Source organism: Apteryx rowi, unplaced genomic scaffold (genome assembly GCF_003343035.1).
Source record: "Apteryx rowi isolate R43461 unplaced genomic scaffold, aptRow1 scaffold_1025, whole genome shotgun sequence".
Lineage (NCBI taxonomy): Eukaryota > Metazoa > Chordata > Aves > Apterygiformes > Apterygidae > Apteryx > Apteryx rowi.
The window spans coordinates 48,455-72,431 of NW_020447226.1; the positions used below are offsets into that span (position 1 = coordinate 48,455).

General features: G+C 49.7%; 1 protein-coding gene and 1 long non-coding RNA gene across 6 annotated transcripts; one reads left to right on the top strand and one right to left on the bottom strand.

Moving 5' to 3' along the window:
• Window positions 1–291: 291 nt before the first annotated feature.
• On the top strand, window positions 292–18,715 carry TMEM240 (transmembrane protein 240). Of its 3 annotated transcripts, none has more exons than XM_026065471.1 (4): window positions 292–477; window positions 1,909–2,015; window positions 14,604–14,812; window positions 18,366–18,715. In XM_026065471.1, the coding sequence occupies exons 2-4, from the start codon at window positions 1,924–1,926 to the stop codon at window positions 18,512–18,514; spliced, it is 450 nt and encodes a 149-aa protein (XP_025921256.1). In that variant the 5' UTR covers window positions 292–477; window positions 1,909–1,923; the 3' UTR covers window positions 18,515–18,715. The 3 variants fall into 3 exon arrangements, with proteins under 3 accessions (XP_025921256.1, XP_025921247.1, XP_025921239.1); XM_026065462.1 differs by lacking the exon at window positions 292–477 and adding an exon at window positions 1,555–1,669; XM_026065454.1 differs by lacking the exon at window positions 292–477 and having other exon boundaries at window positions 1,816–2,015.
• Window positions 18,716–18,720: 5 nt separating this feature from the next.
• LOC112965936 lies at window positions 18,721–23,968 on the bottom strand. 3 transcript variants are annotated; one of them, XR_003253430.1, is made up of 3 exons: window positions 22,892–23,968; window positions 21,982–22,212; window positions 18,721–21,136 (listed from the first exon to the last, which is right to left on the bottom strand). It is a non-coding gene; the product is annotated as an uncharacterized LOC112965936 (long non-coding RNA). The 3 variants fall into 3 exon arrangements; XR_003253432.1 differs by having other exon boundaries at window positions 18,721–20,899; window positions 21,058–21,136; window positions 21,982–23,968; XR_003253431.1 differs by having other exon boundaries at window positions 18,721–19,117; window positions 19,676–21,136; window positions 21,982–23,968.
• Window positions 23,969–23,977: the final 9 nt, after the last annotated feature.

Consider the following 23,977-nt stretch of genomic DNA (forward strand, 5'->3'; position numbering starts at 1 on the left):
TCATCACTTATTTTCTTTTATTTTTCCCAGAAGCACCTACGCATGACCTGAGCTGGACTGACCAAATAACCCGGTGGAATAAAACCATGGGAGAGTTTGGAGTGCAATCTTTTGCTTGGACCTTAAATTACAAGTTCGATAGACTGGACAAAGATGTACAGGATAATTTTCTTTCTGCCAAAAAAGTCTGTAGATCTTCTAGATCTGCATTGCCCCAGCTTTTCTTAGAGGGACAAGTCCAAGGGATATACTTGTACAGCAGAGATGGGAATCACTCCCAGTTTGTTGCCAACATGCTTCAAGAAGGAGTTGGTGCCCTGCCATCCCCGACCTTCCTTGGGTGCCTGTTAAGGCAACTTCCAAGAGACATGGGGTAATAAGTGTTTGGGTCCAGGATGGACTGGACTGACCTGGGGCAAGACCTCCTCATAAAAGAGATCATCATTCTCGGAGTGAAAAAGCAGCCAGCAGAAGGAGGTGAGGCAGCATGGGGGCATGAGAAGCTATAGGGGTGCAGGGGAGTTGGTGGTTCATGTCTCACCCCTGCCACGGGCTGTGCCCCCACCCGACCTCCCTCGGCAGCATCAAGCAAGAGCATGTCTCCCTGCCGTGCCCTCTGCTCCGGGCCTTTCACAGTGCCGGGGGGCAGCTGCACCCGACTGCGGGATGGGGCCGGACCCTTGGTCCAGGGCTGGATGTGAGGAGGACAAGGGCAGATGCCGGGCAGAGGAGGAAGGGCGGGGGCGGGGGTGGGATGTGGACTCAAAATGCGGTCAAACACCACTCCCGGGGCTTCGCTTGGGAAAATCGTGCGGCTGCGAGGCGGGGGGAAGCCCAGCAAGGGCAGGTCTGCAGAGCTGTCGCTGTTGCTGTCGCTCGCAATGAGCCGCTCCCGGAGCAGCGCCTCCCTACGTAGGTAAATGCCCGGGGTGGGCAGGGGGAGGCCGGCTCTGCCTGGGCGCATCTCCCCGCTGCATCTCGCGTCCCTCCCCTGTGCAGAGCCGGGGCCCTGCGGTGCGGAACCACCCGAGCCCGGGAGGGGCTGGGCCGGGGGCTGCAAGCGCAGAGCCTGGCAATGGCGACCCGCCGCCCGGAGCCGGGAGGATTTCATTTTTGCACCGATCGGGAGGGGGAGTGATTTTGGGGATGGTCGGGGAAAAGGATGCAATGAGGCTCCCCCGGACTGGGTGATTTTGCAGCCTGCCTCCTCCTCCCCCCCCTCCCCCCCGTTTTGGCTGGCTCGCTTTCCAGTTGCTGCATGAAGGGCTGTGCTTGTGTCAGTGTGTGCCGGCTCCCGGAGACGTGGCGCACCTCCCTCGGCTGAGCCGGGGAGAGGCTGGGGAAAGGGGATTTTTTTTTTTTTTTACATGTCACATTGGTCCTATTAAAAAAAGGGGGGGGCAGGGCGAGGGAGCCTGAGACATCCCCGGCACGGGGGAGTGCGTGTGTGTGTGCGGGGGGCGCCCCGCCACCCCGCCGCCCCCCGCCGCACCGCAGCGTGCGGGCACCGAGCGCGATGCGCCCCGRGCTGAGCTCTGCGGAATAGCGCGGCTGCCGCTCGCTGTCCGCGAGCTGGGGGCGGACGGACCCGACCGCTGGCAATTCCCCATTGATGTCCATGAATGCAAACACCATGATTTTCATGATCCTGGGCGCCTCTATCGTTATGGTAAGAGATTTTGCTTATTTCCCTCCCCTCCCCACCCCCACCCCTGCTGTCCCTTAGCCTGTGCACCTCTGTGTGTTTGTGTGTGTGTGTGTGTGTGTGTGTGTGTGCGCGCGCATCATTGAACACCAAAGATTTTTTTTTTTTTTATGACTGCTCCAGTCTTTGGCAATCAAACTAGAGTCAATGTTTTATTCCATCATCCAGAGTTGACCAGATGCCTTGGTTGTGGGCTCTTACAGGCAATAGCTTGCTTGATGGACATGAATGCGTTGTTGGACCGATTTCACAATTACATCCTACCGCATCTGAGAGGGGAAGACCGAGTTTGTCACTGCAACTGTGGAAGGTAAGTTACCCGCATAAGATCTGTCTCACCTGTTCCCCCCATCCCCTTCCCACCTCATCTCATTGGAAAGGCACAGTGAGGTGGTGGCCAGCAGCAGGGTGCTTGCTGGCTGGACTACCATTTTTGCGTTCTGGCTGTGTCTCACCTGCCTCAGCAGCTTCTGCATGAACACAGGGATTTGTTTGTTTTTCTGGAAGAAGAGTTTGTTGTGGGCCTGGAAGTGCATTTTTTCTTTGTGTTCATGCATGTGCATATGCATCTGTGAGCCCTTGGAAAGTGAGTAACTTTCATTTAAAAGCTTGTCATTTTGCCTTTATTGTCACCAGACTGTGTTGTTTCTTGGTGCGTTTGTGGTCTGGGTGTTGCAGTCAGTGGTCATGTAGCTTAAATGGAATAGGCTTGAAGAACCCAGAGGATCTTCCCTCTGTGTCCAGGAAGGAGTATTGTTCTGTAGGAGAGTGTCACTTTAAGGCTTTGTAATCTTTGACCAGCTTTGTATTCTTCATGACTTTTCTCCCAAGAGTTGTAATGGTGCTGGACAGGGCACATTTGGTAGCTGGTTTGTGTTGTTGTGGAGCATTTAGCATTTAGCATCAGGGTGGATTTTATGGTGTGAGTGATGCTTTTGCTGAGTACAGGTTTATGACTGGACAAGTACCTGCCCCTCTCCATGGCTGTTTAAGTAACATTTCTTGTGTCATGCATAAGCACTGAGGTGCTTAGCTTGTAACTGGGCTTTGGCTCTCTCTGAGTTGGAGCCTGGGGGTTGAACTCTGGGGAAGTGAATTTCTCTCTTCTCTCTGGGATTGTTGTCAGTGATCCTTATCCTGCACTCCTGGAGGCCTCATTCCCCTGCTGTGCCTGATTATCCATTAGCTGGTGGAGGGAGTTTCTTGTCTACACAGAGTAAAGCAGCATGATGCTGGTGTCAGCTAAAGGACATGCTGGAGGACCCCTCCCCTGCCACATGCAACATTTAGATTGAGCTTTACACCTCTTCAAGCTACCTCTGGAGCCAGCTGCATCCTGTCTCCCAGGCATCACATCCATCTGGTGTCCCTGGTGTGGAAGCTCAGCTAAGCTGAAGCTGGGGTATGCATAACTTAATGAAGGGGAACTGCTTTGTCCTCCCACTCTCTGCTTCTTTCACCGAAGATGACCATTACCTTTCTTCCCATAGTTCCTCCTCAGCTTCCTATGGCAGAACAGCAAGGAAGCACAAGCAGCACCTCTAGGGCCAAATGCTGCCAGACAGAGAGTGATCTAGCAAGAAGATCTTGAATGCCTGGCTCCTTGGGCACCTCTGGGTTAAGACCAGTTGGGATGAGTGTGGACAAGTAATGCATTTCACAATGTCTTTGACTTTTTAGCAGGGACTGGCAATTTCTTAGGTAATTTTTGGAGACTGCTTGATGTTTTTCACTAGTTTGGGAGTTTTTCTCTGTCTCTTCAACCTGTATGTGTATATATATAACAGGCTATACATACATATGTACATATATGTATATGTATGTATAGCCTGTTACAGCTGTGTTCAGTGCTGGTAAAAGAGGGTTGACTGTTGGTAATGCACATTAGCATCTAATAGAACGACTGAGCAGTGTTGGGGCTCACTGGTATCATTGGCAGAATGTTCTCTCTGCCCAAGCCTGGGAATATGGCAGGGACACTCCTCTGTTCTCTAACTAGCATGTCTGCAGGATATTGTTGGGGCAGATAAATTAGCCATGGCACTCTCCCCAGAAATAGTCAAATCATTTCTTAGAAAGTGCCTAAAGCAACTTCCAATTCTTCAAAAGTGGATCTGAGAGGAGGCAAAAGGTGGAAGTTCACCAGTTGCCTTAAGTATGTAAAAGCTCTTTCCAACAGATAAAGCATACTGGTCACCACTCCTGGGAACTGGCTCTTGTTTTGCATGGGCATTGGGTTCCACATGTTTCTGCTCTGCTGCAGGAGATGCTTGCACAAAGCATTCCTGTACTATGGGACATTGTGTTGTCTCATGCTGAGGGTTAGTCTGTGATCCTCACATGCTCCCTTTGGGCTGTGACCTGTTGCATGAGCACCTGGTGCTTTGATTTCTCTGGTTTATAAAAGGGGGTGATCTTGACTGCGCCTTGTCTTTTTTGTCAGCTGTTCAAGTGCTCTGAGTGCAGACTTTCAGTGCATGTAGCCTGGATTGGGTTGCCAGGGCCATGAGCAATACTGGTTTGCACTAGGGAAGTAAGTATCCTGGAGCACGTTGTGAGCAGTGGTACCAGGGACTGATGAAGGACTAAGCGAATTTGCCAATAACTGAAGGGAGTCCTAGGAGAAGGGAAGTGGCTTCAGTTTAGAGTGTTGCAGGGAAGAATGGGGAAAGTGAGTAAATGTTGCAGAAATAGAAGGGAAGGAGGAACTAGAATAAGTGAGGATTGATAGGGAATGGGCTGAGCTGTTGTGATACCTATTTTTCCCTCCTGTCCTAGCCTAGGTTGTAGTGTCAGTCACACCAGCTAATTCATTCAGAAATGTTTTCTTTCTCCTCTCCCATCCTGGCTGTGTCCCTCCTCAGGGTATCAGAGAGGACCCCTTCCCCTGGAATGGCCTTGCATGTCTAAACCCCCCAGGCTGGGCTGTGATTACCTGGCCTTAGGCATCCAGTGTATGGCAAAATGTGCTCTCCACAAGTAATGAGAATCTGCACCAAGCTTATGTCAATGTGAGGGGTTGGAAACTGTTGCCTTTCTGGTGGTGGCTGTGGACAGCAAGGGGTGACTCTGTGTGTGTGTGTGTGTGTGTGTGTGTGTGTGTGTCTGGTGCCAGTTGAAACCAGGCATGCCAGGGGCTTTTGTGGTTCTGTGTCCCCAGCCCCTGTATTCCACATCATCCCTGCAAGGCCCTAGGGAAGAAGCCCAGACTTTGGTTCCCAAAGCTGTCCTTGTCACTCTTTGGTGCTAGAGTGGCCTGGAATGCCTGTGGCCTTCCTGGAGGAGTGGGTAGGCCTGGATGGCCAGGCACTTGGCTTCTGGTTCAGACTGCAGTAGGCTGGGGGCCAAAGGCAGATGTGTGTCATTAGTGCATCTGCAGCCTGTATCTCCTTTCCCTTGGCAGTAAGCTGGGGGTCTGTCAGTGTTTTCAGCTCTTCCTCCTCCCTTGTATCTCTCTATACCTCGTGCTCCCCAGGGAGGGGGGAGGGAGGGTATAGGACATGTTGAGTGTCCCAGTAGCGTTAGTCTCTGGAGGAGGGCTGACAAGTGGCCCTCTGAGCCAAATCACAAGGTACCTGAGACTCTGAAAACATTTTGGTGGCTCTGGGCTTATTAGTGTCACTCAGGAGTGTGGCCACCATGGCAGGCTGTTCTGCTGTCACCTGGGAGGGCTCTTCAGGCTGCATGCAGGCTGTGACTGGGATCTCTCCTGGTGGACAAGGTTGTTTCTTTCGCTGGACTGTGTGTGTTCTCCTCTCTGCGGTGGTCTGAGCTCAGCAGTAAGATGCTGAGACAAGTGGAGTAGAGTGTTAGCTTATGGCACCCTGCCCACTTCTTCCTAAAATGCCCCCTACTAACCCTTGTCCTTGGGAAGGGCCTCATTGCCTGCAGCTGGGGACTACCTTTTGTATTTTTCCTATGCTTCTAAGCACAGGGTGTGTTAGCAGTGACTGGGAGCAGTCACTGGGGCCAGGCCTTTTGGGGAATGAAAACAATCCCATCTTCAGAGGCAGCTGAGCCCTGAATGCTTGACACTGTTCAGGCTGAGCTCTAGCTTTCCTCTGCAGATCCCCGTGGGGTCAGAGTCACTCGGGCCATTGGAAGCTGAAGCTCTATCCTTGGCATTTGATGGCAGAAGCAAGGTAGCAGTTTGTTCTGGCAGGGGGGACCTGGCCATACTGGGGTCCTGGCAGCTGCTTTTCAGGTGTGTGGTGTGGGAGGGGAGTAGTGGCCTCTCATTGCTCTGGGAGGTCTCAGAGAGGGTGTATGAGGGCTATGACATGCAAAGCTTTCTGTGAATGCCTGTGGCTGTGTGGATTGGACCCTGTGTCTGGCTGGCTGTGTGGTGCTGGGAGGTAATGCCTTCTGACGAAGCATGTGGCAGCTGCCCTGCTCTCCAGCCCAGTGCAAAGAAAAAGGTGGCCAAGACTAGTGCTTCTGCCTGTCTGTGGTCTGTTGAGTGGCAACACCTACTGAGCCATTTGGTCTGTTCAAGTGAGGCTGGGTTGGACAGTGACTTTGCCACAGAAGCAGGAGCTCTGAGAGCTGAGCAGGATGGTCCTCTGAGCTGTGAGTGAGAGCACAGCTGAGCAGGTAACAACATGGTTGCTTTCCTCTCACCGTAGCCTCCCCCTGCCCTTGAGGAGCTGCAGGAAAGTGCTCTGGGCTTGAGAGCCCTCTGGCCCATTGCCCTCTTGCAGGTGGGGTGTCTCTGGTAGTTTGGGCTGGTGCTCTCTTGCTCTGCTGCCCTGCTGGCAGCACCAGAACCAAGGAGGAGAAAGCTGCCAGAACACCTGAGGYCAGTCAAAGTACACCTACAGCTGTGCAGTGGGATGGCAGTGCTATTCAGTGGGAGGAGCAGGGCCCATGGTCCTACCCTTTGCTTGGGAAGGGGAACTGGTGTAGTGATGGTGCATGGAGTGAGAACATCAGTGCAGACACATGGCTGACCCTGGCACCTGGTGCTGATAATGGGCCTGCACAGTTGTGCATGGAAGTGTGCCTCTTTTGGCATCTGCCTTCTTGCTGGAGGAAGAAGGGGATGAGAGCCACACTTATATTCCTGCTGGCTCCTGTTGATGTCCTGCACTGTCAGTCCAGGAATGTTCCTACTGGAGCAGATCACTGAGGGAGCTAGGCACCTTATATCTCAGATGTGGAGATATTCAGACTGTCCAAATCATTATGTTTGCCTGCAGACAGTCCAGCCCCTCTAGTCCTACCTCCAAGGAGAGAGCATGGCCATGGAGGACTGCAGAAGCATAGCATTGCCCAAGTCTGGATGTCTCTGTCCCAGCCCATAAAGGGTCCTCTCTGGTAGCAGCTAGCTGGCAGCATCCCTGATCAGGAGCTGGGTGATGTCATGCAGAGGAAAAAACACCAAAGTGAATCCGCAGAGGCAGGGTGTGTTAAGGAGAGCAGGTGACACCTGCATGGAGCAAGAACGCAACAGAAAGTCTGGTGGGCTTGGAAGTTCCCTGGCAGGAACCTCAGGAGCTCTGGCTTGTATTCTTTTCTTCATCACTGACCTTCTGGGTGACCTTGGGCAAGTCCTTTCCCTCTCAGACAGAGGTGTCTCCCCATGAGGGGGTTAGAAAGGAGAGAGAAGTTTCAGCCCCACCTGAATGTCAATGCCCTGCAGCAGAACGGGGGGCCTGGCCAACCCTTGAGCCAGCTCTTTCTGTCTGAGGGATGCTTCTGCCTTGCTTTGCCTGTTCTTGCCAGGCTCTGACCCAGGAGGGAAGGTCCTGGGACAAGGCTTCACAGGGCATCTCCTGAGTGACACAGTGCATGTGGAGTCCCTGCAGTGCTTTGGCTAGAATTCCCATCCACTCCCCAAGACAGAGGCTGGGTATGGGGTGGCAAGGTGTGAGGTGGCTGCTGGCTGGGACTTTGCCCTGCCCTCATGCTGAGGTCACATGTCCAGGGAGGATTGCCAGTGGTGCTGGAGCAGTGTTATCCAGTGGCACCAAATGCTGGAACAGCTCTGCTCACTGGGCTCTGTCTGGAAGGGGCCAAATGCTGCCCTCCTCACCCAGAGGAGGAGCAGAGCAGCGCTTGTCCCAGGCTAGCAGCACTGCTGTCAGGAGGTAGACAGAGACTGCATTTTTGGTCTGTTACCTCCTTTCCCAGCCACTCTCAACTTAAACTCTCTGTCCCCACATCCTGTGTGAATGTTCTGGGAGGTTGGGAGTGCTCATTGCCTAGTGCTGAAGAACACCAGGTCTTGCTCGGGCCTCTTGTAGCCACTGTAGTGTGAAGGGGCCTGGCAATATGTTTTTACCTGTGCAGTGGTGCCATCCGCACCTGGCTGTAGACTGGCTTTGCTGGCAATGGCTCTGGGATGAGCTGGGCTGTTTGGCAAGTTTGGGGAGAGTCTGCAAGGTCAGACAGAAATGCAGAACAGGGAGGCTCTGTTCCTCCCTTCAGCTCTGCTTGCAGCTCTGTATAGGGCATGTCTTGGTGGCTGTGCCTTGGGGTGGCCAGCAAGGCAGGACAAGCTGTGTTCCCCCAAATCCTGCTGCAGCTGGGGCTGGGGAATGTGTCAGTCCAGCCAGGTTGTGAGAGCTGCAACATGACCCTGGGAGATGTGATGTCTGCTACAGAGAGAGACTGAAACCCACCCAAGAGGGAGTCAAGCTAAGAGAGAGCATCAGCTGAGCTGACATCCCCAGCAGATCCGGGATAGGGGAGAATGTAAAGGCAATAATGGGTTCATTGCATTTAAATCAACAGATCAGTGGTGCTTTCTGAAGGGTTCCCGTGCTGTACTTCAGCTGCAGCAGTCAGCACACAGCAAGGTCACTGGAAGGGACATTAGCGCTTTGGGCAGCTCTGTAGTGAAACCTCTCAGGCATACTGGCCAAGACTCTGCTCCAGCATGGTTACACCGGGGATTTCATGTGCTTCTTGCATTGGGATGTGGAGCTGTCGTACTGCCACCAGGACTGGGAAAGGGGGAAGGGATGCTAGGGCTCAAGCACATGTGCACAGGCATGAACTCTGTGCTCCCTTATCCAGCAGCTTCAGTTTCTCACCTGAGCCAGGGCTGTCTTTCCGGGGAGGGATGAGCAAATCTGGTCTTTGACTTGTTTCGGGAGAGGAGTTGCTGGCAATCACCAGACTTTCCTGCTTTGGAGGGTGTTTCTGGCCTGAAGTGTGGTTACATCTCTCTTTCTACAATTACATCTACCTCCTGTGGGAGCTCTGCAACATCTGGGGTGAGACATAGCAATGGTTTAACACCCCCAGTGCCACATGAGAGCTTTTGTGTATGGCTGAAAGTGAAGGGTAGATGGAGGGAGGTAGGATATGATTGACATAATAGGAATAGTTTGGCCTGGATCTGTTGTGACAACTGATACCAGTTTTGAACTGCCCGGGAATTGGTCCTCAGCTTGTTTTCTTGACACATCTTTTTCTTGAAAAGAAACATGGGCAGGARATAGTGTTAGCCCTTAAAGACCCCACATGATCTGTCACAGCTCTCACAGCTGAGGGTGCTGTTTGGGTTCTGCTCTAGCAATGTAAATATTAATTTGCTCTGGACATGGCTCTTTCCACCCCACCTATAGAAACAGCCCCAAAGCCTGGAAGTGCCAGGGTCCACTGCGACCTGTGAGATTTACTTGCAGGGCACAGGAGTCACAAGGTGTGTAACTTGTGTGGTACCACTCCTCAAGAGGGACAGCATACTGCCTTTGGGACCCTAGAATATGAACCCCTTTCCTCCGTCTGACTGGTGGCACGTGAGGCTAAGCTGTTTCTTTGTTACAGGGAGATTCTGTGGGCTTCATGCTTGTCTCTGTCATGGCATATGGTGGGTCTGTGGCTGAGCCCTAGAGGCTTCATACCCATATCAGTCCTCTGACTGCTGGGTGAGATGGTGCAAAGCCTGAAGGAGATTTTCATCTCTTCCCAAGGGCATGAACTTCTCTAGAGCTCCTCAGCTTCCACTGCCAGTCCAGCATGCAGAAAAGGGGCAGTTGCGTAGCTGATGTCCCCAATTAGGGCCTCCTCCCCTGAAATGCTTGGACTGGTGGGGGTTGTTGTACAGTGGCTATTTCACATTAGTGTTGTGTCCTAGGAACAGTTTGACTGTGGGATCTGCCTGCCTGACTCGGACCAACTTCTTGCTTTCTCCTGTCACTGGAGCATCTGACACTGAGGTACCATCCRCAACGGCTGAGGGCAGCCAGGCAGGCTCCAAGCAAGGGCTGGTCCATGGCTATTCATGCGGTGGCCCTCATCAGCCCAGCCCAGAGGAAGAGACAGCACTGGCGTGGAGCTGGTGGTGGCTTGCAGCATTCCCATTCTGCTCAGCTTAGAGGTGACATGTTCCCTCACTGGATCCAGCCCCCAGAGCCATCCAGGCCATGTTCCAGTTTCCAATTCCCTTGACATGCAGTGGGGACCCTGGACCTTTGTGCTCTATTAATAACTTGCTGTGCTGATGTGCCAGTGCCTCTGAATCACTCCTGTAACATCACAAAGGATTTGAACTGCAACAGAAAACTTCTTGGGGGGGATGACATGGACCTGTCCCTGTTCTCCACTCCATTTCAGTAGCACCACTCAATCCTGTTTAAACAAAACAAAGCACAAAAATCCCTGCAGCTCAGATCTCCCAACCCATGCACTAGCAGGAAAAGTTCATCTTCTCTGAGCCTTGCTAAATCCTTCCCAGAAAACTGCACAGCAGAGACCCAGCACTGGCATCTCCACTGCTCTGGTAACTCAAGAGTTCCTGAAAACTGCCTGGAAGACGGCAGTGCAGGGCCTCAAGTACTTTCTCAGGAGCTTTGGTGACAGGTAGCTTTTCCTTTAAGGGAAATTTGCACCTGGAGTCCAGCTTTGATTTCTGACACTTGGAAAATGAAGTTGCCAAATCTGGACAGGTCAAAGTTTCTGCTCCCTGTCGAATTTCCTCTGGCTTCTTGCTGGCTCAGCATACAACAGGACTGATTCCTTCCCTCCTGCTCCTGGGGCAGGGCTGTCCCACAGCACTTCAGGCTGTACAGGCAGAAGGGATACTGTGAGGTCTGAATCCTTCCTTATGGGAGGCAGGGAGCCAGTGGACATTCTGTGTGTTCAGTCCCAGACCACAACTGAACAGTAAGAGAGGGTCAGCCAGCCATGGTTTCCTAGAGTGACTTCTCTACTTTGTCTCTGGGATGTGCCTTATGGCTCACAGGCATGTTCAGATGTTGGTGTGGTCACATTAGAGAGGCTGTGTTGAAAACAGTTGTTGCCAACTTCAGTTCCACCCCAGAGCTGGCTATGCTGTCTGTTTGTCTGCCCAACCCTATCCCTGATCTCTAGATTTAGATAATCTGGACTCCTTGTGCAGTGGAGGTTACAGGGGAGCCATAGAAGATTATCCTTTGAGTGTGGCCTCTGAAATCTTTGGGCTTTGGGGAGGGAGTCCCCTGCCCAGGAAGAGAGAGGGGAAAACACAAAAGACGTGTCAGACCCTGACTGCTGCCCCCAAGGTGCAGTTCAGCCCAGTGATGACCAGAGGAAACTTGGAGAACTGGAGAAACTTCCACTGCAGTATGCAGGGTCAGCACACTGCTGGGACAGTGTGCTGTGAAGGGAGGGATAGGGACAGGAAAGAGGTGACTGTGTTCCTTCCCTCAATGTCCTGCAAGCAGAGAACAGGAGCTGTGAAGAAAGAAGGGTGTGTGGTAGGAAAAAAACTCTTGTAGAACAGCTGAGGGGAGTGCCATGTCCCACAGTACTGCAGTGCTGGCCATGCTGCATGTGTGTGTTCTGCGTGTGTGTGCGTGCAGATACGTGAGTGCTGCAGGCACATCCCTGCTCCTGAGTCTTGGGGGAAGTTTGTCAGTGGGAGCAGTGTACTCCAGCACTCTCTTCCAGTACCAGGCTGAAATCCTACATGAAAAGCACCTTATGTGTGGAGAGAAGTCTGCAGTTCCTTCTGCAGGAAAAGGTCTGTACTTGATGAATCTGGGGAGATTTTTGCCTCTCTCTACCCCAGAGGTGGCTGTGTGTTAGTGATGCTCTSCATGGGGAGGCTTTGGATAGCCCTGTGGATCATGACATAATAATATGGAGGAGATACAGGCCAGCACCTTTTGAGACACCCAAGTTGCTGATTGTGTCAGGGAGTCTAGGTTTCCGGAGGTGTTTGTGGACTCAGCCCTCAGTGCTGTTCCTGTGCTGCAAGAAGTGAAAGAGAGTAAGTCAATGACCTTCCAAGTGGTGACTGGGATAGTATGGTTCATGGGAAGTATGTGCAAGTCTTGCCTTTCCCCTTCTGCAAAGCTGCTTGGATGCATTAATGAAATAAATGAGATCCCTACCATTCATGAATGGGTCTCTGTTTTTGGGATCCCCCACACTGCCTCTGCTCCCCAGCTCTTCCCTTGCTTGTGAGGGAGAGTCTCTGGCTGCAAACCAACCAGCAAGAGGATGCATGAGCAGGGCCTGTCCTCATCATCTGAGGCCAGCTTGAGCTGCCATCAGAGCTGGCCTGGATGCATCTCCTCTCTACTGCTGCCCCAGGCTGGTCCCTAGTACTGGGGCCTTTGCTGAGTGCAAAGTACATTCAAAGCACAAAGTACAAAGAACAAGTGCTAGACAGTGGGAGTATGACTAGCTGGGCTTCCCATCCATGCAGCCTTCTACACTCCCACATGCCCTGGCACCAGATAGTACCCCAGCCCCACATGCCTTGCTCTGCTGGGAGCTAGTGYCTCTGGTGCAGGTGGCCTCCATTAAGTTGTTGCTGAGATTAGGGCTGTTTTCAGCAGGTTCCTCTGAGTGGCAGTTTGTTTGTGTAAATATTTGGACACTTCTCAGGCATGATTATTGAGCAACCTGCACCTCATGCATATTCAGAGGCCTCCAGAGATTGCCTCCCCTCCTTCATATGAGAGCTGGGCTTGGGCCATCGATGCAGGAGGAAGGTGAGTTCAGTTGATGCTGGCAGTGGTGGCAGTGGGTGATGCTGGGAGGAGCCTGTGCACCTGCGCCTTAGCCCCAGTTGCACCGAGTTGGGAGCACTAATGATGAATCTGTGTTGCTGTACCAGGCCTGCTGCAGAGGCCTTCTGCAGCCTTAGCAGCGCTGGCAGGCACGTGGGGCTGCTGAGCACTCCTAGTCACAGTTGACTGTCAGTCTCTGGGCTTCCCAGTAGCAGTGACAGCACCTGCCCTAGCAGCGCTTGCTCTAAGCCAGGCAGCGCCTCTAAACCAGGAAATGGAAAGAGGAAGGGTGGCTAAGCATTGGGTCAGGGCAGCTTCATGGTCGCTGGCTGGACTCAGGGAATGCCCAAAGCAGTGTAAAGCAGATTCAGGGGCTCCAGGGCATCTTGCTTCCAGCTTCCCTTCATGTCCTATGTCCTCAGTCTTCTGAGATCCTCCTATCTCATCTGCTTACCTCACCTGTCACAGCTGGTCCTCTCCCATTCAGTGCCCACAGACCTGTCTTATTTCTTCTACTCTCCAGTTCTGTCATCCCACCCCTGCCATTTTCCTGCTTTTCCCAAGCTATCAGGGTCTCTGAAACAGTCCAGCACCATCCCAAGCTTGCTGTCTGTCATCTCATTGCACAAATGAAGCCACACACCCTTCTCTGCTCTGGCATAAGGCACAGGGACTTACCTATCAGAGTCCCTGAGAGAGATGGCAGTCTCTCTGCCCACTGCTTTCCCCCTAAGGATACTCACAGCCTGTGGCACAGCCCTATCTGCTGTATACCACTTTGTTGACAGGCAGGGCATCTGCTGGGCTTCTATGCTGTGCTGTTTGGAGGTGGGGGAGGATGGGACAGCATTAAGTTGGTCACTCTTCTTTGGAGACTGACTACAGTCCAAGGTCAAGCCAGGTCTCTGGCCATGTCCCCAACAAGTGCTGAATGGTGGGATGAGATGGGAGGCAGGCTGCAGGATGCTGGCACCTCTTGCACCCAGCAGGGTTATGCTGGGAGACCTTCCTTATCCTGAGTGCTGCAGGAGGGAGCTGTGGGATTCAGGTAACCAGGGTTCAGCCCACTGTGGCATTAGGGGTGACTTGCTGGCTGCTCCTGTGCTGAGGGAGATGTCTTGCTATGTGACTACAGGCATTAATTGTTGCCTGTTCCTTGAGTAGAGTGTGGGAGACCCTGCATCCTAAACCAACTCAGTCAGACTGTAAGAAAGTTTGAGATGGTCTTAGAGCTTGCATGACTTTTCCAGAAGTGATACACTGCAGGGTCTTAGCCATCTGCTGTCTGAGGATAAATTCAGGGCATGCTTTCCAATACTCCCTCCATGGCTGTAAACATGCTTTGCTTTAATATGTAAAAGATATGAGTCTCAACTGACTCTGGGAGAAGGGACATAAAGTGAAACAGCACGTCTCCAGAGAAATGCCATGAAGCTGTTAGCACTGACAGTACTGCACAGCAGAGGACTTTTCTTACTTCTATGAGTCAGTGTTTTGTGATTGCATTTGCAGGGCTACACAGCTACATTCTGAGACTGCAAGTACTTACAAAAGTAAAGCATTACTGACCTCGGCCTGCTGGCATGAACATGGTGGTGCGCTTTCCATCCCTGGGGAATGACCACTCCATCCTCATGCTGCCCTTAATATTATCTTCCATTTTACAGATGATGAACTTAGGCACAGAGAGCCTGTGTCAGGAATGCAACATGAGTTCCTGTTTCCCAAGCATGGGTTCATGTTTCTGGACTTTGCTACCTCTCTCTGCCAATTACTCTGCTGACATTAAGCAAGAAAAGCCAAGGCAGCATTTCTGTTCCCAGGAATGTTGATAGACTCTCAAAGGAATGTGTTAATCTAGCCCTTGGCCACAAGAGCAGGTGCTGGATGGAAAACATTTTCTGCTCTTCTCCACTGATGCTTTTCCCTGTTTCTGTTCCCTGCAACAGGCATCATGTCCATTATGTTATTCCGTATGATGGGGATCAGTCAGTGGTGGATTCCTCGGAGAATTACTTTGTGACTGACAATGTAACCAAGCAAGAGATTGATCTGATGCTGGGACTTTTGCTGGGCTTTTGTATAAGCTGGTTTCTGGTATGGATGGATGGGGTTCTCCATTATGCAGTGCGAGCCTGGAGAACTAGCCGACGGTATGGTAAGTGCAGCCTCACAGGCCCCCCTTCCCTCTCCTCAATCCCTTGGCCTGTCTTTTGAGGCTCACGGAGAGGGAGGAGGTCACCAGTCTTACAGAGTTTGTTCCTGTTTGTTTATGCTGCGTGGATTTGGCACAGGCCTGATCAGCCAAATCCCAACCTTCTCTATACAAACAGGAATGTTTACCTGGAAATATCTAGCTGAGGATCTTAGCCTTGAGGGCTCTGCTTTGGAAAGTGAAAAGTATGTGTTGGTGCAAAGAAGTGTTTGACAGAAAGTGGCACATTCACACAAAGGTAGACTGGCAGGTGGTGGTTGCATGCCTGCACTTGTGAAAAGAATATTTTCAGGTCAGACAAAGCTTGCCTGAAATTTGGGTTTTTCTGTGCATATAATTTGCAGCCAGGCACATGCCTATGCAGTGGAGCTTCATATGATTTGTGTAAACTAGTGACAATGTGATGACACTGACAGCCACCTCCATGTTGTGTCAGGGGCATATGAACTGAGGTTTCCCCATCCTCATTGCTGTTCCAGATGCGTCATTTTTTTCTCAGCAATGATGTGTGCCTCACACCTCAGGGAAAAGTGTTAGCCATAGTAGTTAGTACACTGCAGCTAGTCTTTGGACCAATTAGCTTAGCATCCTGAACTAATATCCTGAGAATGAACAGCACAAGTTCCTTCAGGGACCCTCTCTGCCCCTTTTTGCCCTCTTAGCACAGATATCCCATGGGCTTTCATTGTTGGAGGGAAAAAAAAGAAAAACTACTAAAAATTGTGAAAGACTTGAAATCCTGTCCCGTAATCAGTGTCCTTGTAAATCACACTCTCTCTAAACTCCAGCTGATGATGTCTGCTAAATTACAACTCAGATTTAAAAAGAGGAAAAAGAGATTGAGCAAGAACAAGATTTATCTGTGAACCTATAAAAAAAACTAATTAGGGAAGCGGACTAACTCTTTCTAAAAACTTAGATCAAAATGACATTAATTTCTCATTAGTCTTCCCAAATCCCCAGCAGCCTGCTTGAGCAGTGTCTGAGTCAAGACTCTCTTGAGGCTGTGTTGCTTTCATTTCCCAAGCAGAAGGCTAATTGTCAGTGTTTCTAGTGAGATCTAAGGTACTGAGCCAATCTTGAGGCCATGACACCTGCTTTTGATCAGATCACCTGTGGCTGTGATCTCATCAGTGCTCACAAAGTCAGCAGGGCTGGCCAGAGCTCTCCTTGGGGGAGATGAGAGTGCAACAATATCATTCTTCAGAGCTGATGACTTTTGTTATGGAGCTGAGAGCTACAGAGAGGGTAAAGTCAACTGGCCTACCTTCTTATAAACAGGTGCTGCACAGAATTTTTTTAGTAGTTAAGGATAGTTCTAGTGATATTCATTTAGTATTTAAGCTGAACTATCTTTTTCTTTCATTCCTTCTTTTCTTCCTGTGTGCGCATGTTCTAAAGCTTTAAGAAGGGGCTGACCAATCGTGCAACACACTGCACAGATACATCTTTTCAGAAAATGAATGCAATGTTACTTTGCACTCAGTTTTCTGCCCTTAGCTATCCCTTTGGAAGTGTAACCCCATATTGCAGAAGGCTTGACACCCCCCCGCCCTTTGCCTGACACATTCTCTTGTGCAATCTTAGTAGCATTATACCTTTGCACCAGTCACACAGGAACTCTCTGATTGTAAACTATATTGGTTTRTCTGCAGCTGTGCATTTGTACTGTTCTTGTCTGCCAGCTAACTGTGTTGTGGAAGAGACCTTGGAAACCCTCCTCTTGTAATCTGTGGGTGAGGTTTCCCAAGTATGTTGTGCAGTGGGACATCATTATATCACTCTCCAGTAGAGGTTCTTACATGCCTGGAATTGTTCTGCTTAAAGAGAAACAGTGCACTTGGGTGCTATGCTGAGATTGTCATCACATTTCACTAAGGACAGGCTGAACCATCACTTGGGAATTTAGAGCAAAGTAATTGATGTTGATTTTTTTTTTTTTTTTTTTTTTTGCATTCAACTCAATTATGCAAGTCTAGCCGTTTTAAAGGGAATGGGCAGAAAGGATGTATCTCTGCTGAATGAGTAAAATGTTGCTTGTGGCTATGGTAGGGGGTAGCTATGAGGGGCAGGGATATTATTAAATACAACACTGGCACAGAGTATAGAACTCTCTCTGAAATGCACAAGTATGACTTAGCAGTGACTCTGTGTGACACTGTGTCCTGGTCAGCTTCAATTTTGGTCTGTTAGAATAACCTATAGCTCCTTCCTGATGGAAGAGTTTTCTGTAATGAGCTTGTTTCACTGCAGTACTGWAATCTTTTATTTTCTATAGCAATTTGGCTACATCTGATTGTGTCTAATAGTTGCTGTAGTGCTGATCAGAGCAGTCACATACCACCTCATGCCAGTTGCCGTAGTTCAACTTTGTGCCAGCTATTGTTCTTTAGGAGTTTCTAATTCTCCTTTGTGGGGTGGGACAGTGTGAATTTCTGAGTGGAACAACCCAAAGCTCTTGTGAGATTCAATGGCAGCTGAAACATTGTTACAGGGAAAGGTTCATGGGCTCAAAGCTGAAATATTGGGTAAAAAAAGTGATGCTGCTCAGCCTGCACTGGCTGTAGGGCAACAAGTGGCTGTACTGACATTGGGTGGGATTGTCCAGTGTTTTAGAAGACAGAAAGAAGAAGGGAGCCAGGACTGCTATATAGGAAAGAGTGACTAAGGACGGGAGGCTGTGAGGGGCAGGGATGCACGAAGGCGGAAGCCCAATGTGACTGAGACAGCAAGGCTCCCTGCCTTGGCAGAGCTGGACAATTCAGGGCAGGATTAGGCTGAAGCCAGCATACCCGGTGAACAGAAGTACTGAAGAGAGGTCCTTGCTGAACAGGGATGATATGTATGTGGCAGCAGTGTATGGCTGCTTCCCTGGCAGCTTGGTCCCCAGAGCAGCTCCCTGCTAGCCAGAGATTAGAAAGAGATTGCTGTCTTTGCTGAGTCTTGCCCAAACTATAACCAGACATTCAGAGAGGAAGTGAGGCACAAGGAGGGATGGAGGATATGACTCTTCAGAGGCCACAAAAAGAGTTTGTTTCAGACCAGAAATAGCAAGTTGGAGTTTGCCTTCTCTAACTCCACCCCTCCTCTGCCACAATGGGACAGTGCAGCCCGTCTGTGCCTGTGCCTCTCTAAAAAAGCTGCCCCTATGTCAGGCACTAGCAAGGTGTGGTGTGCTGCCTGCTCAGGGTCATTTCTGAGTGTCAGGTACCTGCTGGTCGTGCTCAGGACACAAGATATTTCATGACTGGGAGAGGAGAGGGCAGTGCTCTGGCTATAATCAAAGCATGAAGTTTAGCTGGCAAACAAGTATGGCCTGAAGAAAAGCCTCAAGGCTGAACTTACCTATATGCAGACAGCCCCTGTGCCTTGCCAAGGCCATAACAAGTGCCTGATGTCCACAGGGCAGGCCAAGAAAGAGGGTAGACAAGGCAGCAGAACATGGGTCTCACCATTCCTGTCATATTTCATTGTGCATCTCCTTTCTGCCTTCCAGACAATTCCTGGTCTTGGATTCCAAAATTTTGTAACTTAAAGGAGTTCAGGAAACGTCACCACAGGCAGTACGAGGAGGCGACTGGGAACATGGTGCACATCAAACAGAAGCTGTACCATAATGGGCACCCTAGCCCCCGGCACCTCTGAGGAATGCCTTCCCCTCCAGAGACTACAGTGAGATTTTAAAAAGGACTTTGCTCTTCTTCCACGGGAACAGCTGTGAGTTTGCTCCTCTGTGGAAGCCAGTGGAGGACATAATTTTATTTATCCATCCTGTGTGTCCCTGTGGCACACCATGATGCACAACTAAGCCAATCCTGGATACTACGCAGCCAAGACATTGCACTGTGTTCCACATTTTATTGTCAGACTTGTGTATATATGTAAAAAGCAAACAAACGAACAAAAAAAAAAAACAAAAAAGAGAAGAGAGATTTGAATTATACTTTCAAACCCTTTTTCGTGGCATTCATGGCTGTCCTGCACATCCAGCTACTTTCTGGGAGTGTTGACCAAGGGTGCAGAGGTGGGACCACGTGCAGAAGATGTAGTGTTCCTCACCTGAGAGCTAGAAGTCCCCCATTTCTTTGGTCCCTTGGTCTGATTTTGCTCTGCTCTGTTCCCTCCATTGTTAGGATGGCTTGACCAGTTAGAGGTTTGGATGGGGGCTCCTGTCAGCTAGTTGTGAAAGCACAGTATCCTTTTTGATTTGGTCTGTGTTTTTGGGAGCTGCAGTGGGGGAAGGAAGTCCTGGAAATAAATAATTGATTTGTTCTTTGCATTGCTATACACTGAAACCTGCCTTAAGTGAATGAACAAATCTCAGTACCAGGGGTACTATTGTACCACAAGGTATCAGCCCATTTACCAGGGCTGGTGCTGCCTGGTTTACACCACTTTTATGTTGGTGGTACCTCACTCTGCTATTCTTCACTAATACTAAAGAGGATGATCTGATCCTTTAGCTTCAGTGTGGTTGCTCCTGATGTATAGGGAGAAGCACGCTGAATCAAGAGGGGTTAGATCTGACTTGTACCCTGACCATATCCCTTTGCTGCACAAACACTGCCTACACCTCCCCTTGGGAGGAAAGGAACTGCTTTTCCCCTTCTTAGACGGTGAGCCTGAGGCCCTGGCTAATACCTCCCCAGAAGCACTGGCAGCTCAATGAGAAGGTCTCATGCTTCCTTCACTTCAACAGTTACCTCTCTCCTTGTATTACTTCTCTGAGCTCAAAGAGCACCTTAGCAGCCAGCTGAGCTTGGCTTGAGGGACACAGAGAGACTGTGGGCCTGAAGTCAAACTCACCTCCAGAGTCAAATGTTCCAATAATGGGTTGAATTGAAATATGGGGATGCTCTAACATGGTTTAGCCTTGGTTTCCCATGGTTGCAGCTTAGGTGCAGGTTTCAATGTAGCCGTAAAGTGTCTTGAAATCAACCTCCACATCCAGAGATGTCCTTAACTTCTTGTCAGAGTTGCCTGAAGGAGGACTGCTTGATGAAGCCCTTGTGCCTCTGACCAATCTGGGCAGTGGTATCTGATCCCTATAGCAGTCCTGTTCTGCTGGGGAAATGCAACAAATATGCCCAAGTCACATTGCTGTGGCACATGGTGGGCAGCAGTAGCCCTGCCGGTTGCAGTGGGAAGAGAGAGATTTTTATTCAGAGAAGAGTAAGGGAGGGAGAATCTAGCCCCAAGAATTTAAGGGGTTAGCCCTCAAATTTCTCCTTTGTTCCTCATTTTGTGTTGAGTGGGCTTGTGTTTAAATGAGAAAAACATCCAAACCAAACAAATGATGAATGTTACCAGAAATGGACTATTTTCTTCTGCAAATCCCTTGACTCTGTCAATAGCCTCCTATTGTTTGATTGCAATGTCTGTGTAGGGAAAAGGACACCATAACACCTTGCCCCCCCCCCTTTCCTCCCTTCCCCAGCTTCTGTCTTGCTTTTCATTATTTGTTTCCTATGCCTAGGATCAGTTCAGTTATATACAATCCCCAAAKCTGACAAGCATACCTGTTCTTTGCCATGCCTATCTTTGCTATTCCATAGTGCCTCTTGACTTGGAGTCTAAGTTTCTGTCTGGGTCTAAATAATTGCTCAGTCTATACTTGTGTCTGTCTGCTTCAATGTCTGTCATTCAGGGCTTCCTCTGGTTGTACTGTCTGCAACCAGCTTTTAGCATCTAAAGAATGACTTTTCTTTTAGCAGGTCTTTTCCAAGACACAAGGCTTTGCAGCCTCCCTCACTGCAGGAGCTTTGTGCATTTGATCATATGGACTCATCCTCAACTGGCATAAGACACTCACTTCAGTGGAGTGCTACTTATTCAGTGCCAGATAAAGATCTGTTGCATTTGCCTTCGTGTGATGGCACATGCTTAGCTGACAGAGAAGAATAGGTGCTGCTTTATAAAACAGGTACATGTCATGGACGTGTCTTCAGCTCTGAGTTGAAGATGGGACAACTTTTTGCAGGGGAGAAAATTCCATCATGCTAAGGGCAAATACTGAGTCCTTGGAATCAGCTGTGGGAAAAAAATGCACTTTAAATAGTCTTTCCACTTCGTGCCTCTCACAGGAGAGAATTAAGGCAGCGATCTAAACTCAGACTGAATTGAAAGTCTGGCTCTGCCCTGCTCTAGCAACTGACCTTACCTGAAATATCATTAGATGTTAAACTTACAATTGTAAAAGAGTGAAATGATGGCTCACACTGATCAAGTTTGATCCACACCAGAATTTCAGGAAAAGGATATGAGGATCTGGAAGAAAGAGAAGAAAAAAATCCTTCATGGTGCATATTCCCATGGTTTAAGCAAAAGGATTTTTTTTGATCAGCTGTGTCTGCAGCTATAATTCTGTGAGCCTGTCTCTTGCTTACACTTAGTCAAAAAATAAAACCAATTATGAGCTCAGTGCAATTAAATTTACTGGGAGTGATTCTCTAGTCTCAAATCCATGGAGACCAGAAGTACCCTCATAGTGCAGGGTTTGTCCCAGGACACACTAAATCAATGGAACTGGGGAACTGACTAGACCTTTGGTTCTCATCTTTAATAGACAATGGTCAAAAATTCCTTCCCATGCAGTAAGGCCAGGCTCTATTTCTGATCCAAGAGATTTGGTGCATCTTCTGTTCAAGGGTGATTTCAAGAGCCAGCATAATAGAGACACAAGGTCAGATTGTTGCCTCCTTTTTCTCTGAGTCCAGGAAGCTACTGTAGATTTGATCCTATGTAACAGGGATCAGAATATGGCCCACTGCTGGGACTGGAGAACATTTCATGCTGAATAAGGCTGCAGTGGTAAGAACCCACTGCACAGGAGCAGCCCTAGTCCTATGCACCATTTAACCCTGGTGCTGTGTGAAGAAGGACTGTTGTCCCCAACAGCCAACTGTTTCCTCTTTAGGGAGGAAACAAGACAAGATGGCAAGTCCCCACAAGAGAAGCAGGAGGTAAAAGAGGCAACTGTGTTTTGAATATTGCAAGATCCTGGTATCAGCAAGGTATAGCCCCAAGCAGTACTGCTCTCTCTTGGCCTGAGGTCAGCACTCTTGTCCCCATCCCATCCCCTCAGCTGACTCCTCTTGAGGTGTGAGCCTTACCAATGTCTGACTTTGTGGTGTCTCATTCCTCTGTCCAAGTGAGTTCGCTACTGTTGCGTGCAACTCAGTTATCTGTGAAGTCTGCTGTTGCGCTGTCCTCTTTTCCTGTGGATGTGCTCATTTTGCTTTTGCCTGGATATGTGTGTGTGTGGGGGGGTGTTTTTTCCTTGTTTAATTGTCTGAGATGTACCAGTGTTGGCTTGTTTGTTGTTCTCTTGCCTCTGATCCAGTCTTCACAAACAAACAAACAAAAAACAAACCCCAGACCAAAACAACAAAAAAACTGAAAACCCAAGAAAACCCCCAACCCAAAAGAGTTCAGCTAGAGACAAGTGACTTTGGCATCAGGGAGCTGACACAACAAGGTCAAGGCTAGGGAGGTGCTGGAGAGGACCTGTGGAATTAAAAATGTGGGGTGCAAAGCTTACAGCTGGCAGCTGTGCCTGCAATGGCAGGTCTATAGGGACAAAGGAGTGGGAAGTGTGCACTGTGGCTTAGCACTTATCTGCCAGATGCTTTGAGGGAGGCTTCTGCAGAATTAGATAGTAGGGGGAATTTTGTGCAGCCTCAGGAGAGGCTATTTTTAGAGCAGAGACAGAGCTTAAATCTGTGTGTGCTGATTCTCTAGAGCTTGGATTGGTACTGGAAACATTCTCCTGCAGTTTTGGTGTGATGAGCCCAGGTTTGACTGTCTGCACACAGAATGGGCTCATGATGGTGACTGGGATTTGTTGCAAAGGATAGGTGTGGAAAGACAGGTGGAGGAAAGCACAGGCTGGTGAAATCCATGTATTAGCCAGTAGTTCCTCTTTAAATTCAAGCAGCCTTTCCCAGCACTGCCTCTCAGTGAGATCCCTGCAGAGAGTGTAAATTTAAAACCATTCTGTGCCCACCCTCTTCCTGTTCTTACCACATTCTTTCTTCCTAAGAGAGCCATGCATTAAAGAACAGGCCTATGAAGATGTTCACCTCCTCCACTTTTTGCTTCAAGTCTGGCATCAATTGTTCCATCACATTCAGTGACACCACATCCAGTTTCTCCCTGCTGACAGGATAGGAGAAGGGAAGGAAGGAGTAACAGAGGGCCAAATTCACTGTAGGCATAAGAGGTGCTGTACAAGGGAGGGGCTAATAGAGCTGCACATCACTTCAGGAATGATGGGGGGGGGGGGGGGAAGATCCCAAAGCCACTACACATGGAATTTGAGGTGTAGCCACAGAAGATCCAGCTGCCATGCATGCCTTCTTTGGCCTGCTGCCCTAGGACAATGCACGATACTCACCTCAACTTGAGAGACAGTTTGGGAAGGTGGCTCCTGTAATATCAGCTGTCCATCCACTGTGCCTCTTTCYTACTGATAAGCTGGCCCTTGAGCCAGCCAGGGACCATGGGCATCATGTCTCCTGGCCCATCCTGGCTGAATTCTCTGGCAATGTCTATCAATAAATTGTAAAAGGCCAGACCAGAGCTAAATGCCATAATGCATATTCCAGGCATTCCTGCCATGGTGGAGTGGTTTAGTTACTCTCTCTGCTATTCCCTGCCTCATTTTCCAGTTGCACTCAGCTGTGAGAAGAAAATCCCTTGCAAATGGCATCAGGGGAGCTGATGTCCAGTGGCTTCTCAGTAGACTGAAAGCTGATACTTTGAGACTGCAGGAAATGTCGCAAGTTCAAACTTCAAAAACCTTTATTTACCTTGGACATGGTCTAGGGGAGCCCAACTAGGAGAAAGTCCTCAGGGAACCAGCCAAGAGAGTCCCGATCCAAGGTCACTCCCCGGCTTAGGAGAAAGCACAGTGGCAAGGGAACATTTCAAATGCACTGGCTTTCTGGGAAAAGGGGGTGCCATACTCACCATTCAGCTGTCCTTGTATGAAGGCCAGAAGTCTGCAGAAGTATTAAATGACATGGGGAGCCTCATGCTCATGTCAAACTTCACTTTGAACCAGCTTCACAGCAGCAGTGTAACATTCACTGCAGCACAGATGAGGTT